Source organism: Diaphorina citri, unplaced genomic scaffold, assembly GCF_000475195.1.
Source record: "Diaphorina citri unplaced genomic scaffold, Diaci psyllid genome assembly version 1.1 scaffold1110, whole genome shotgun sequence".
Classification (NCBI taxonomy): Eukaryota; Metazoa; Arthropoda; class Insecta; order Hemiptera; family Psyllidae; genus Diaphorina; species Diaphorina citri.
In genome coordinates this window covers 35286-49988 of record NW_007378539.1, presented here as the reverse complement: position 1 = coordinate 49988, position 14703 = coordinate 35286, and the positions used below count along the sequence as shown (strand labels likewise).

Genomic DNA, 14703 nt, shown 5'->3' with positions numbered 1-14703 from the left:
GGGTGACTTATCACAGACAGAATCGAGAGGACCTTCCACTTATGAAAATCAAGGGAAATGAGTAAAAATTAAGTCGCAAAATTCAAAGCTACATGGGTCAGAAATGAGGAGAATCCTCGACCTCAAAACCCCGCTACATTTCCCACTGACCCCTTCATGGTTTTTGGTTAGTAGGGGGTCAAGGGAGGGTTTCTTCAGACCTAGATAATGTCAGGAGCTCCATTATCATCGTTCTGCTTCAGGCTGGAAAGGGTTCTCTTGCTCCCTCTCTACTCTCTTGTGATATCTCCAAATATTTCAACATGATTTTTTTTTTTTTTTTTTTTTTTTTTCCAACAAGAGTTCCCATTAGAGTATTTAAGATGACCAAGGAGTCTTTCCTATGTAACTTTCCACGAGAAATCAATCGGGTGTACATGTAAGGGTTCTAGGAATGATGGTTCACGAAATAATGCGCTTGTAACAAGCCAATATCATCAAAAATTTCGAAAGTTATATCCACTTTTTTTTCACCCCAATGGTTTTACGAGATACAGCCTGATTTCCTCGAATTTGCCATCAAAAATTTTGTCAAAAGAGAACGAATGTGCCATCAAATTCATTCATATCCTGAAAAGGAAGATTCGATGATGCCCCTACACCTAAGGTCAGCCACATACTATCAGGTAGACCTGACAGGTCTACCTGATAGTATGTGTGCTCATCAGGTAGACCTGGCAGACGGATCTGATGGTGAGTGGCTGGCCTAAGCCTCAGAGTACGGAGTTTAGCACTAGAAATGTACAATGTCTTTTATTAATTCATATGTATCTTCTTTCTACAGATAAATCTTTGTTTTATAGGCCCGAAATGTTTGTCTAACTAGTAGGATAGTGGTTGTTCTCCAACACAACAGCTTAAAGCTTAAATGGTAACATTTATTGGTCATCCCTTGTCACATGAGTCACACAGTATAATCATAATGACAGATATACTAGATATTACAGGGTGAACTTGAATTTTGTCCAATAAGTACTCACATGTTCGCAAGGGGGACAGAACCAATCGCCCTCGGGTATCAGCATAATGGCCGGACGTAGGCAGGACGCATGCCATCCCTTGTCACATGAGTCACACAGTAGAATCCACTCCGGATGATCAGCACCTCCACACTTCTCACACGCCACATCGTCCAGGGATATCTGCTCCTTCTCCTTGGCGATGTCGTCTGAAATCAGCATCATTTCCGTCAAAGTCCGAAATACACCACAGACAAGTACAATTTTCCAAGTTCAAATTTAAAAGTACAGGATACTGGCAAAATGGCAACAAAAAAATGCAGTTCTAAGTTGGAAGGAAGCATAACTTGAGTAAAATGGGAAAATAAAAATCAAGGTTGGAAAGGAAAAAGTTTGTTGAGATATCGCTTTTAAATCAACATTTGAATCAAAGTTCAGGGTTTAAAAAACAAAGATTCAAAGTTGGAAAAACACACGACAGTTTTGTGACATCGAAATCATCATTTGCATAACTTGAGTAAAATGGGAAAATAAAAATCAAGGTTGGAAAGGAAAAAGTTTGTTGAGATATCGCTTTTAAATCAACATTTGTATCAAAATTCAGGGTTTAAAAAACAAACAAAGATTCAAAGTTGGAAAAATACACGACAGTTTTGTGACATCGAAATCATCATTTGTTCAAAATTGCATGATTAAGCATAAGCAACGCTATCAAAATCCCGATTTGAGTCACAGTCATAAGGTTGGAAAAAAGCACGCCATTTTTAACAGATAAACTGATAAAGTTGACGAGTTAAAAGACAGTTTTTACACCGTTTTAGTCAAGGTTGAAAACAACACTCCACTCTTTGCAAAGCCTTTCTCGACCTGTACATTTCGGACAACTGTATGAACTGGCCAAAAATAAATTGATGATGACTATAGGTGCCAAGACTTCTAAGGACTATAGTACTTTTCTCGGAATTATCATCTCTCGAAAAGACAGGATAGGAGAAAGAAAGCCGTTCCGAGAACGAACAGCTCTTCCAGCCAATGATCGCCTTCAGGCCAAACTTCTTACCTTTCTTAGCAGTCCTAGCACGTCTCATGCCTCCCGATTACCAACCTAATACCACACTTTATCGATTATGCTAGTGAGAGGGCACAGGGTTTAACATGTACATAGTTCAGAAAACTGTAGGCAGTGTATTCACTGGTAGATAAGAGAACAGAAGACCCTGTCAAGCATCTTTTTTCTGCCCCCAATAAAATACCTCTACCCAAAACTTGCCCGATGGGGACTGTTTTCTGCCCCGAATTGTAATATTTAAATAAATAACCCTCCAACAACTTACCTATCGGAAGATGAGGCCCAAGCTTTAGAGGCATCAAATGCTTTGGACGCATCGAATTCTTTCTTCTTCTTTTTCCTCTTCCTCTTTTCTTTCTTCTCCTCCTCATCCGCTGAGGTGTTGTCGTCCTAGAAAGGAAAAGAAGAAAAGGCGGTTTTTATCTAGCGCAAAATCTAGAGAAAAAGGTGTGATTTATTTCAGAAGAGGTCCACACTTATAGCTTTACAAATATTATCAAAAACGTTTTAGACTGCGAGGGTAAAAGGACAAATAAACACTATAAAATTCTGCTATACTGTCTGAAATCTTACCTTCAAAGCACGGGAAAAACTTTTATCTTTATCCTTAGAAGATTTCTTTTTACTTCACTGGTAGATAAGAGAACAGAAGACCCTGTCAAGCATCTTTTTTCTGCCCCCAATAAAATACCTCTACCCAAAACTTGCCCGAGGGGGACTGTTTTCTGCCCCGAATTGTAATATTTAAATAAATAACCCTCCAACAACTTACCTATCGGAAGAAGAGGCCCAAGCTTTGGAGGCATCAAATGCTTTGGACGCATCGAATTCTTTCTTCTTCTTTTTCCTCTTCCTCTTTTCTTTCTTCTCCTCCTCATCCGCTGAGGTGTTGTCGTCCTAGAAAGGAAAAGAAGAAAAGGCGGTTTTTATCTAGCGCAAAATCTAGAGAAAAAGGTGTGATTTATTTTAGGAGAGGCCCAAGATTGTTTAGTTTTACAAATATCAGGTATCAAAACGTTTTGGACTGCGAGGGTAAAGGTACAAAAAAAAAATCATAAAATTCTGCAAGAGTCTAGACTATTGGTAGACTATCTAAATCTAAAATCTTACCTTCAAAGCACGAGAAAAACTTTTGTCTTTATCCTTAGAAGATTTCTTTTTCTGAAACATAAAAACAAGGAAAGTTTTACAAATCAAATATTACCATGCAAATTCAAGTTTGTTGTTCGTATAAACAAACATTTTGGCTGTGCTTTGGAGTGTTCAAGCTGGTCTAGAATCTAGGGCCTAGAAGACAAATTAGGATAGGTTGTTGTTGTTGTTTGTTGTTTTAGCGGCTTTAGCTTTCGCCGAATGGCAATAGCAGAATAAAGATATCTTTTTGTATCTGCTATATACCGGGGTGATGGTCTCTAGCTCTAGCCATGTTAAAGTGGCTGGCTCGTCCTGAACCGCAGTCAACCATCGTGAGGACTTGTGCTTGACTTTAAAAGCAGAAGAGAACCCTTTGAAAACTGCCAGCTAGCTAGGCTGGTTAGGGTTAGCTGTTCTCCTCCCTGTTTATAGTCCCACAGCCAGACGCTAGTCTGCTCTCTGTTTAACGTCCCCTAGCCAGACACATTTCTCTGTTTAACGTCCCCTAGCCAGACACTGCTCTCTGTTTAACGTCCCCTAGCCAGACACATTTTATTATTAGGATAGGTTCATTAGGATAGGTTCATGATCCAAAACAAAATCCTTTAAAACTTCTGTAGATCTAACTGTTCATGGAAGCATAGGAACGCACTTAGGTCCGGGGCCTCCCCTCAGGCCCCCTTAAAACCCGAGCAAAAGCGCACTCACCTTTTTATCTTCGTCCTCCATACTCCGATACATCGCTTCCTCTATTTGCTTCCTCTCATCGTCCTCTTTCATTTTCTGTTGTGCGATCCTGCGGGATTGTCTCACGGGTCTACCTGAAGACTCTTCGGTCAGAATGGACTCTACATCCTCCAGGTCCAAACCTAGGAGACCCTTGTTACGTTTCCTCACTGAGGACAAAAGAGGCAGAGTTCAAGTTGCGAAATTTCTTAAGGAAATAAGGGTAATAGAAAGTAAAAATACATTACTTTCCTACCTATAGGATAAGGAGATTAAAAAGAAAGAAAAAAAATTAGAAACCCCTACTGAATTAATTTATGGCGCACTGCCCATACCGTGCGCTCAGATAAAAGTATTACGACAGGAGGCACGTAAAAAACCTAAAAAAAAAAAGAGTCGACTTCAAACTTTTCCTTCATTTCAATCCATCTATTCTTAGTATACACTGTATACTATACAGTCTTAGTATCTTAGTATAATGAAACTCAAAACTAACCAACACCACAACATATCTTACCTTTTTTCTCTCCATCCTTCTCAGGTGCAGGTTTACTGCTCTTCTTCTTTTCCTTGTCACTCTCACTACCACTACTGCTGCTCTCGTCTTGCTGTTTTGGCTGAGGTTTCTTCACCAGCTTTTTGCCTACAAGAACAAGAAGTGGAGGGTAAAGTTGTTAGATATAATAAAAAGCTTTTTGTTCTCTTTTTCGAAAATATTTTGGGTAAATGACTTTTAACATTGTCAGTTTTTTTTCCAATTTTCTACAATTTGTTTGAAAGGAGAAGTTTCAAGGAGAAATTCGAGATTACATGACCATTTTTGAAACTGTTCATCTTGAGTTCAGTGCTACGTCAATAAAGTTTAGTGCTTTGACATACAAGAAAGAGTATATCTATCCATCATCTATTATATTCAAGTGGTGCTCGTCAACTTCTTGATCATATGGAGTATATCTATCCATCATCTATTATATTCAAGTGGTGCTCGTCAACTTCTTGGTCATATGCACCAGAGAAAGAAAGAGTATCTAATCCTTCGTTAAAGCATGTGCTTACCTCTTAGTTTTGCTCTCTTGCCCCCTGCATCTGCATCTGAATCTTCACTTTGTTCACTACTCTTATCTTCTTGACTACTAATCTTTCTCTTTCTCTTATTAGCTGCTTGACTATCCTTGTCTTCGTCGTCCTTTTCCAGTTTCTTCTTTTTTGGCTCTACCTCTTCTTTCACTTTATCTTTTGGCACCTCTTCCTTCACTTTTTCTTTTTAATTTGTGTAAAGATACATAGACGTACTTACTGGAACTAATTTGGCATGGCGCACTGCCGATACCGTGTAGTCAGATAGAAATAGTATTAGCCGGAAGGCACATAAAAAACCTAAAAGGAAAAAAATAGAGTCGAAATTGAACTTTCAGAACTCCCTTCTTTTGAACTAATCTTTTCTTAGTATAAAATATTAATCCAAGTATACAGTCTGTCTTATTCTTAGTAACCAGTCATAGTATCTTTTTATATTCCAACTCAGAACTAACAACATCACAATCATGTCTTACCTTTTTTCTCTCCATCCTTCTCAGGTGCAGGTTTACTGCTCTTCTTCTTTTCCTTGTCACTCTCACTACCACTACTGCTGCTCTCGTCTTGCTGTTTTGGCTGAGGTTTCTTCACCAGCTTTTTGCCTACAAGAACAAGAAGTGGAGGGTAAAGTTGTTAGATATAATAAAAAGCTTTTTGTTCTCTTTTTCGAAAATATTTTGGGTAAATGGCTTTTAACATTGTCAGTTTTTTTTTTTTTCTTCAATTTTCTACGATTTGTTTGAAAGGAGAAGTTTCAAGGAGAAATTCGAGATTACATGACCATTTTTGAAACTGTTCAACTTGAGTTGAGTCAAAGCATTTTTGAAACTTCAACTTGAGTTGAACAGTTTCAAAAATGCTTTGACATACAAGAAAGAGTATATCTATCCATCATCTATTATATTCAAGTGGTGCTCGTCAACTTCTTGGTCATATGCACCAGAGAAAGAAAGAGTATCTAATCCTTCGTTAAAGCATGTGCTTACCTCTTAGTTTTGCTCTCTTGCCCCCTGCATCTGCATCTGAATCTTCACTTTGTTCACTACTCTTATCTTCTTGACTGCTAATCTTTCTCTTTCTCTTATTAGCTGCTTGACTATCCTTGTCTTCGTCGTCCTTTTCCAGTTTCTTTTTTGGCTCTACCTCTTCTTTCACTTTATCTTTTGGCACCTCTTCCTTCACTTTTTCTTTGGATATATCTTCTTTTGGTGTGTCTTCAACTTTTTCTTTTGGTTTCATCGCTGCCAAGGCTTGCGCAATGATATCATTGCACGCAGAAGGTCCTTCTTTTTTTATTTCGTCAATTTTCACTTCATCTTCGGGTTTAGATTTCACTTCAGATATGTTCTCGGTACTAGGTTTGGATTCATCTTTCATGTCGGAATCTTTTTCATCCGATTTTGAATCCTTGCTTGGTTTTGTCTCCTTTTCTTCATCCACTTCCATTTTAGTTTCTTCTTTTTCTTTTAATTCGTCAGATGTCTTGATTGGCTTTAGTTTCTCCGCATTTTCACTACTTTTATCAAGACTTTCTGTCTCCATTGATTTTTCTTCCTTTGTTTCAAGACTGACGTCTTTTAAAGTAGATTTCGTCTCTGATGGTTCCGGAGTAATATCTTCTTTGATGATTTTATTTTCAACATCCTGGGCTTTTTCCTCTGCTTCTTTTTTGATTTCTTTGGAGCTATTTTTTTGTTCTTTGTTAGTGTTTTGTGTCTCTTTTTTGTCCTTTTCTAGTTCATTTTCATTTTTCTTTCCTTCTTTTTTATTAAGTTCATTTTGTTTCTTTGGACTACCTTTTTCCAGTTTATTTTTATCTACCTTCTGTTTTTCTCCTTTTTCTAAGGATTTTTTCTGTTCCTTTTCATCAGTTTGCTTGGAAGGCGCATCTTTTTCTGAGGTGGCTACTTTATCTTTGTCTTCTTGTAAAGCCTTCTTTTCTATTTTACTTTGATCTTTCGGGATTTTCTCAGTGGTCAAGTCTTGAATACTGTCTTGTTTATCACCTTCCCCAAGAACTTTATCTTTTTGGTGTTCCTTGATTTCACCCTCATCTCTCTTCTCTTTAGACAAATCTCTCGAAACCTCTTCTTTACTCTTACCCTTTTCGAGCTTATCCTTTGGCTTGATTTTTTTCGAATTATCGGATTTTCTCAGTGGTCAAGTCTTGAATACTGTCTTGTTTATCACCTTCCCCAAGAACTTTATCTTTTTGGTGTTCCTTGATTTCACCGTCATCTCTCTTCTCTTTAGACAAATCTTTCGAAACCTCTTCTTTACTCTTACCCTTTTCAAGCTTATCCTTTGGCTTTATTTTTTCCGAATTATTTATCTTTTTGGTGTTCCTTGATTTCACCGTCATCTCTCTTCTCTTTAGACAAATCTTTCGAAACCTCTTCTTTACTCTTACCCTTTTCGAGCTTATCCTTTGGCTTGATTTTTTCCGAATTATCTTTTTCATTTTTACTGTCTTTATCATTTTCTTTTTGTGGTTCTTTAGGTTTTTCTCCCTTTTCTGATGTAATTTCTTTAGGAGCCTCCTGTATTTCAGCTTTTACTTCGTCAGATTGTTGTTTTGGGTTTGTTTCTTCACTTTTGTCATCTTTCTTCTCGGAAGTATGTGCTACCTCGCAGGCTGTGTCCTTGGCCGATTCTTTCTCGTTTGAAATTGTCTTGGTTTCTTTGTTCTTGGATTTTTCTTCTACGATATTTTCCTTTTTTGTAGAATCTTTTTTCGGTTCTTTTTCACCTTCCTTCAGATCAAGTTTAGTATCTTTTGTTTCAGCCTTTTCAGACTTTACATTTGATTTGCTAATATTTTTTGTAACTCTCTCATTTATTTTTAACTTTTCCGTCGCTTCTTTTTCAACACTTGTTGGTTTTTTATCATATTTATCATTATCAGTATCTTTTGTTTCAGACTTTACATTTGATTTGCTAATATTTTTTGTAACACTCTCATTTATTTTTAACTTTTCCGTCGCTTCTTTTTTAACACTTGTTGGTTTTTTATCATATTTATCATTATCGAGCTTTGTTTCTTCTTTTGATTTTGATAAATTCGAATCTTCCTCTCTCTTTTCAGGTTCCAAATTTCTTTCAGATGTTTTATTTTCTGTCAGATTTTGGGATTCCTTTTTAGAATGTTTTTCTTCTTTTTCTATCTCTGGTGTTTTATCAGTGTCTTTATTGAGTGTGGCTGATTGTGGTTCAATTTTTTCATTATTTTCTTCCCTAGTTTCTGAAATGAATCCTTTATCAGAATCTTTTGAAGGTTTCTCAATTGCCTCTTTTGATTTTGTTGCAAGATTTTCGACAGAGATATCATTTGATTTGCTGATTGGTTCTTCAAGCTTGGTAGTTGTTGTGACCCCAGAACTTTTTAAATTATCTGTTTGTTCATCTAATTTTGGTTTCTTAGGTAAAACTTCACACAAGTTCTCTTTCGGTTTATTTATTTGTTTTTGATTTTTTAAATCTACAGACGTTTCCACCTCATTATTTTTTGGATCCAGTACTTTCTTTGAGACTTCGATATCCTTTTCAACGGCAATATGGCCCAGTCCAAATCTTTTCTTTGGTGGACTGCTTTTGTTATCTTTCTTGGGTAAACTAGAAAATCCTTGTGCAGATAAATCAGAAGTAGAATCAAGTGGTGTGGTTTTAGCATCACTTTTAGATGCAGAGAGATCTGCGTTTTCAGCTTCGCTCAAAGATGCACTTGCTTTCGAAGCATCAAAGACTTTTGTTGTATTCACGGAATCTTTTAATGTTGTTTTACTTTCACTGGGTTGAGACTTGGCTCCTGCATTTGTTGAGTCTTTGCCAGAGAGTAAATCTAATTTCGGACTCGAACTTTTCACTTCACTACTATTGTTGAGTCTTTGCCAGAGAGTAAATCTAATTTCGGACTCGAACTTTTCACTTCACTACTGGCAACAGTAATTTCTGATTTCTTTGGGTCAGTAAGGTCACTTGCATGGTCGTTGATGGGTTGTTGAGTCTTTGCCAGAGAGTAAATCTAATTTCGGACTCGAACTTTTCACTTCACTACTGGCAACAGTAATTTCTGATTTCTTTGGATCAGTAAGGTCACTTGCATGGTCGTTGATGGCATGTATTCCCCTACTCTTTTCTTCAGACAAAAGATTAGCTGATGAAATTATATTTGCTACGTTGAGGGGACTGCTTTTCAACTTTTGTTCATCAGATTGTTTAAATCTAGATGAAGGAGAGAGTTTTTCCTTGGTTAGATCAGTAGGTGACATGTCTGAGTTTGATAGTTTATCCTTGGGTATGGACAAGTTCTCTGGTGTTTCAGGTACTTTGCTACTAGGACTAGACTGGTCAGACATTGCACTCGTGGAGGAACTGTGATGTGTCGTTAGGTTCATAGCAACGTCATTGTACTTGTCTGGTTCCTTAACATTTGTCTGGATTAGATTATCAATACCAAAGCTTGAGGACTTGGAGGGGCTACTTAGATCCGAAGTTAATACTTTCGTTTGAATTTCAGCCTTGCTCAAGGATCCAGGACCAAAGAAAAAGCCTGAGAAGTTTGACTGTGAGGTATCATTAGATGAGGTTGGATTAACAGGTGCTGTCTTTGGTTTGGTGGGTGTATTACAAATGTTATCAATACTCCACACAGTGGGAGCTTTTTTCTCAAGTTTAGCTGGGTCTACACTTTCTGTAGTAGAATTAGAACTTGTCTTCTCTTCTTTGCCCTCACCATCTGATTTACCATTACCAGTGTCACACTCAGCACCCAATCCTTCTCCATAAAATACCATGACAGGTTCTTCAATAGTTTCTCCTACAATGCAGTCATCGTCATCATCATTATGGACTTCCTCTATGTTTCCATCTTGATTGTCTTCTCCATTTCCTTCTCCCTTCACCACAAGCACAGGCTCCTCAATAGGATCACTTACAATACATGGCTCTTCTACAGGTTTGCTGGAAGCACTTACATCCATAGGTGTTTCACTTTTATCTTTTATCTCAGCAGAGTCAAGATGAGGTTTCTTAGCTTCACTATTATGTTCTGGACTGGACAAAGGTCTCTTCTTACTTTCAGACAAATTCAAAGGGGCATTTATTTTATTTCGGAAAATTTCATCAAGTTTTGACCCTGGTTTGCTCTTAGGTTTCACTGATAAGTCTCCAGGCAAATTTGATGGTTTATTTTTTGCAGCATCTTTTTCAGATGATTTTTTGTCAATGGTATTGCTATCCACTAGTTCAGTCTTTAACTCTGGTTTACTATCTCCTATTGGTATTGTCTCAGTAACATTACTAGCATCTACAGGTGCCTTCTTGCTATCTTCTATAGGTTTTTTATCAGAATCTTTTGACTCTGTTTTTGAAACATTTGTTTCAGTATCATTGCTCAATTCTGCAGGTTTCTCATCAGTATGTTTACCATTTTTTCCTGGTTTGTCAATAGGTTTTTCCAATACTATCTTCTATAGGTTTTTTATCAGAATCTTTTGACTCTGTTTTTGAAACATTTGTTTCAGCATCATTGCTCAATTCTGCAGGTTTCTTATCAGTATGTTTACCATTTTTTCCTGGTTTGTCAATAGGTTTTTCCAATGCAATTCTGCAGGTTTCTTATCAGTATGTTTACCATTTTTTCCTGGTTTGTCAATAGGTTTTTCCAATGAATCATTAACAATAGATTTAATTGATTCCTTGTCATTATCTTTACTTGGTTTTTCTGTAATAGTGTCTGAGGGTTTTTCATCCACTTTTTCAGTACCTTTAATAGGTTTTTTCTCAACCTCTTTCTCATCTTCTGATGATTTCTTGATAGCTTCATCTTTCACTTCTGCAGATTTCTTATCAAAATCTCATTATCTTCACTTGGTTTTTCTGTAATAGTGTCTGAGGGTTTTTCATCCACTTTTTCAGTACCTTTAATAGGTTTTTTCTCAACCTTTTTCTCATCTTCTGATGATTTCTTGATAGCTTCATCTTTCACTTCTGCAGATTTCTTATCAAAATCTTTCACATATTCTGCAAGTTTAACAGATTCATTGCTAACTTTTACAGATTTGTCTGCAACAACTTCAGTGGGTTCCTTGGCAGCACATTCCACTGGTTTACCAGCAACATTACTAGTTTCTTCACATTTGTCAGTGATCTTCTCTGCTGCTAGGGGAGTATCTACATCCATTGGTTCAGAGGGTTCATTCTCTTTTGGAATTTCAGAACCAACAAGTTTAGCACTCACAACCTCTTTATCAGTTTTAAGGTCAGCACCTTCAACTTGATTTTCACCAGCCTCTACCTCAGCTTTAGTGCCGTCTGCTGTGTCACCTTCCTTTCCATTTGTTACAATGTCAAGTTTAGCACTCACAACCTCTTTATCAGTTTTAAGGTCAGCACCTTCAACTTGATTTTCACCAGCCTCTACCTCAGCTTTAGTGCCATCTGCTGTGTCACCTTCCTTCCCATTTGTTACAATGCCAGTATTTGCATTGTCATCTTGATTATTTCCATTGAGAGCTTTACATAAGTTGGTATCACTGCTTGTTGTATCCTCTTCAGTACTAATAGCCTGGCCTGTGTCCATGAGAGGTTTGTCTAAACTACTGCTGTCTTCATTGGCACTCAGCAATGCTTCCATATCATTCAGTTGCTTCTTACTTGCCAATTTGTTGATCAAAGACACCAGACTAGCCCTATCACTGAATAAAAACAAAAGAACAAAATTAATAAAATTAGTATTGTCAGTAACTGAAATATTTAGTAAGCAATCAGATTGAATAACAAAACCAGCATCTAATTTAAGCTTTCATGGTAAGATTATCAATTCCTTTTAGATTTAAAGAAAAACCTGGCTAATAAAGGGAAGTATTGATAAGGGTAATGTTACACCAAGCACACATTTGCAAACGGAAGTTTGCAAACGTTTATAAACGTTTGCAAACAATGCGCGCTTGGTGTAACATTACCTGAAAAACCTACAGCAGCCGGATCAACTCTGCGCACACACAAACGCTGTTTGCAAACCAATGTTTGTGGAAAAATGATTGCAAACACTGTTTGCAAATGATGCGCGCTTGGTGTAACATTACCATAATAAAGAGCTATGAAAAATTAAAGGGAACAAGAGAGATAAATTTAAAAACTTGGGTTTTGTATTGTATTATAAGTGATTTTAACTTACGTAGCTACCAGTTCCCATGAATCCTCATCTTGGTCTTCTCTGTAGACTTTGACATTAGATGCTGGATCAAACTGGCACCAGTAGGTATTGCCTGTTTTATCCCTTCCTAATGGTTCTGTCCGTAAGTCTTGAGGTGTCAATTTGTTCACTTCTGTTTTCAACTTTGTGTTGTAGTCAAATTGTGCCTCCAGTAAGTTCTGAAAATGAAAAAAATATTGTGAAGTTATCTTAAAAGAACAATAAAAGAAGGCAATTTTCAGTCAAATAATCCTTTGGGATTCACTATAGAGGGATCAAAAGTGAATTATAAGAAAATGAAATTTCACAGGAACCCATTAAAGCTAGATACCAATATCTTTTCTGATAGTGATAGCTTTCAAAATATTTTAGTTACCTAGTTTTTTTTTATCAAAATGAAAAAAATATTGTGAAGTTATCTTAAAAGAACAATAAAAGAAGGCAATTTTCAGTCAAATAATCCTTTGGGATTCACTATAGCAGGATCAAAAGTGAATTATAAGAAAATGAAATTTCACAGGGACCAATTAAAGCTAGATACCAATATCTTTTCTGATAGTGATAGCTTTCAAAATATTTTAGTTACCTAGTTTTTTTTTATCATCATCATTATTATCATTACCTTGAGGATGCGTAATTTAACTGCTGTTTTGGAAAGTTTATAACCAAACCGCTCAACCTCCCAAGCATCTTGTTGGGAATAAGTGTAACAGAATCGACTGAGACATTTTTCCCAACGATCAGTTATGACCTTCCTTCTAGCTCTCCTCAGGAGTTTGATGTGCACTTCTATCAACTCTGGAGACACTGGAAACAAACAATTTTCACAATTAAAAAAAGCTTCCGATGAGGGTATGACATACAAGTGCAAGATGTGAAAATAATTGACCGAACGATAGTGAGGTCAATGTTTTAACTTGACCATTTTGCATTAATTTGGTTTAGATGTTTGTACAATGTTTGAATGTCTGTTCCGCTATATCTCCCAATTGCCTGGTCTGATTTTGATGAAATTTGGTACACATCTTCATTGAATCAAGACACATCAATCCTTGAAATTTGGGGCCCCAAAGTTGAATGGGCCCCCCATTATGATCCCCTAATACAGTTGCCACACATATCAATACATATTCATATGTGTGGGAAGTCAAGATGGTAAACCCCTGACAATCTATTGTTCTGTTTCAAAGGTAAATCTTTTGTTTTGTTTAAAAGGTTCAAAATCAACTATTCTTTAATTTTATTTTTAGAGTGATTAACAGGTTTTATAAAGTGTCACCTCTTTTTTTAGATATAGGTACCTACATAAGACATGTAGATAGTTTTATTTGTTTTGATACATAATTATGTATTACATAGGGTTACCCATTCATACGTAGGATTACCCAGAAGACATTTTTTAAAGCAGGACATTTTTCTAAATCCTAAATTTGTCCAAAATTCAAATAGATACCAAGTTAAACAACAATTTTCGATATGAAAGGACGTTATTGTTAGAGTCTCAGCTTAGGCAAAAGATCTGAGTGAGGTTTACAGTTCACAGAACCTAAACCCCTGACAATCTATTGTTCTGTTTCAAAGGTAAATCTTTTGTTTTGTTTAAAAGGTTCAAAATCAACTATTCTTTAATTTTATATTTAGAGTGATTGACTGGTTTTATAATAGTGTCACCTCTTTTTTTAGATATAGGTACCTACATAAGACATGTAGATAATTTTATTTGTTTTGATACATAATTATGTAGTTATTACATAGGGTTACCCATTCATACGTAGGATTGCCCAGAAGACATTTTTTTAAAGCAGGACATTTTTCTAAATCCTAGATTTGTCCAAAATTCAAATAGATACCAAGTTAAACAACAATTTTCGATGTGAAAGGACATTATTGTTAAAGTCTCAGCTTAGGCAAAAGATCTGAGTGAGGTCTACAGTTCACAGAATTACTAGTTAATTGTTTAGTACTATTTCAAGGGGGATGATTGGTTTTAAAACTCATCAAAGGGACTTCTACTTCAAATAAGGTAAGATCTCTTTTTTCGGAAAGATGTTTTGTTTGAGATAATGATCAAAACAACTTATTTCCCAGGAAGCATATCTACCCTCCATGATAAGGGAGAAGCTATGATAACTTTGCCGACTTGTTTAAAAACATAATTCTGTATAGATACGTTCTAGTTGATACTTATGAACAGTGAACGGAAGGGAATCCAGGTCAACTTTTACCCTTTTCATTGAAATTGCACGGTCTTGTAATAAAGCCGACTGCTTGGCCATCAGACAGCCCTCAAAGCTGAGGATGGGGGGGAGAGGGGAGACGAAGAGAGAAGCTTCAAACTTACCTTTGTCCTGGTTTTCTATCATTTCCTGCAATTCTGTGAATGTGAAGTGTCTGATCCCACATTGTTCGGCAAATCGATCGAGAAAAGAACAAATAATAGCAAAATTTGGGTCAGTACCAATATTTGAACCCGAGATTTCCTTCTCCGACGCCATTTTCAAACA

General features: G+C 36.6%; 3 protein-coding genes across 3 annotated transcripts in view; all 3 read right to left on the bottom strand.

Moving 5' to 3' along the window:
* The window catches only part of LOC113469513 (cilia- and flagella-associated protein 251-like), a 25046-nt gene extending 24888 nt beyond the window's left edge, over positions 1-158 (bottom strand). The window contains exon 1 of the mRNA XM_026827285.1: positions 147-158. Within this exon, the coding sequence (XP_026683086.1) occupies positions 147-158 (12 nt within the window). The remainder of the gene's footprint in view (positions 1-146) is intronic.
* Positions 159-756: 598 nt separating this feature from the next.
* On the bottom strand, positions 757-2086 carry LOC103514253 (histone-lysine N-methyltransferase ATXR6-like). The gene is made up of 2 exons (XM_008479122.2): positions 2059-2086; positions 757-1207 (listed from the first exon to the last, which is right to left on the bottom strand). The coding sequence occupies exons 1-2, from the start codon at positions 2084-2086 to the stop codon at positions 981-983; spliced, it is 255 nt and encodes an 84-aa protein (XP_008477344.1). The 3' UTR covers positions 757-980.
* A 749-nt stretch (positions 2087-2835) lies between these two features.
* Positions 2836-14701, bottom strand: LOC103514251 (titin homolog). The gene is given in 14 exon segments (XM_026827284.1): positions 2836-2964; positions 3178-3228; positions 3910-4097; positions 5481-5606; positions 5991-7035; positions 7344-8842; positions 9026-10468; positions 10470-10568; positions 10637-10711; positions 10867-11245; positions 11372-11699; positions 12182-12378; positions 12822-13006; positions 14541-14701. Coding segments are annotated over 14 exon segments (5898 nt in total). The 5' UTR covers positions 14695-14701.
* Positions 14702-14703: the final 2 nt, after the last annotated feature.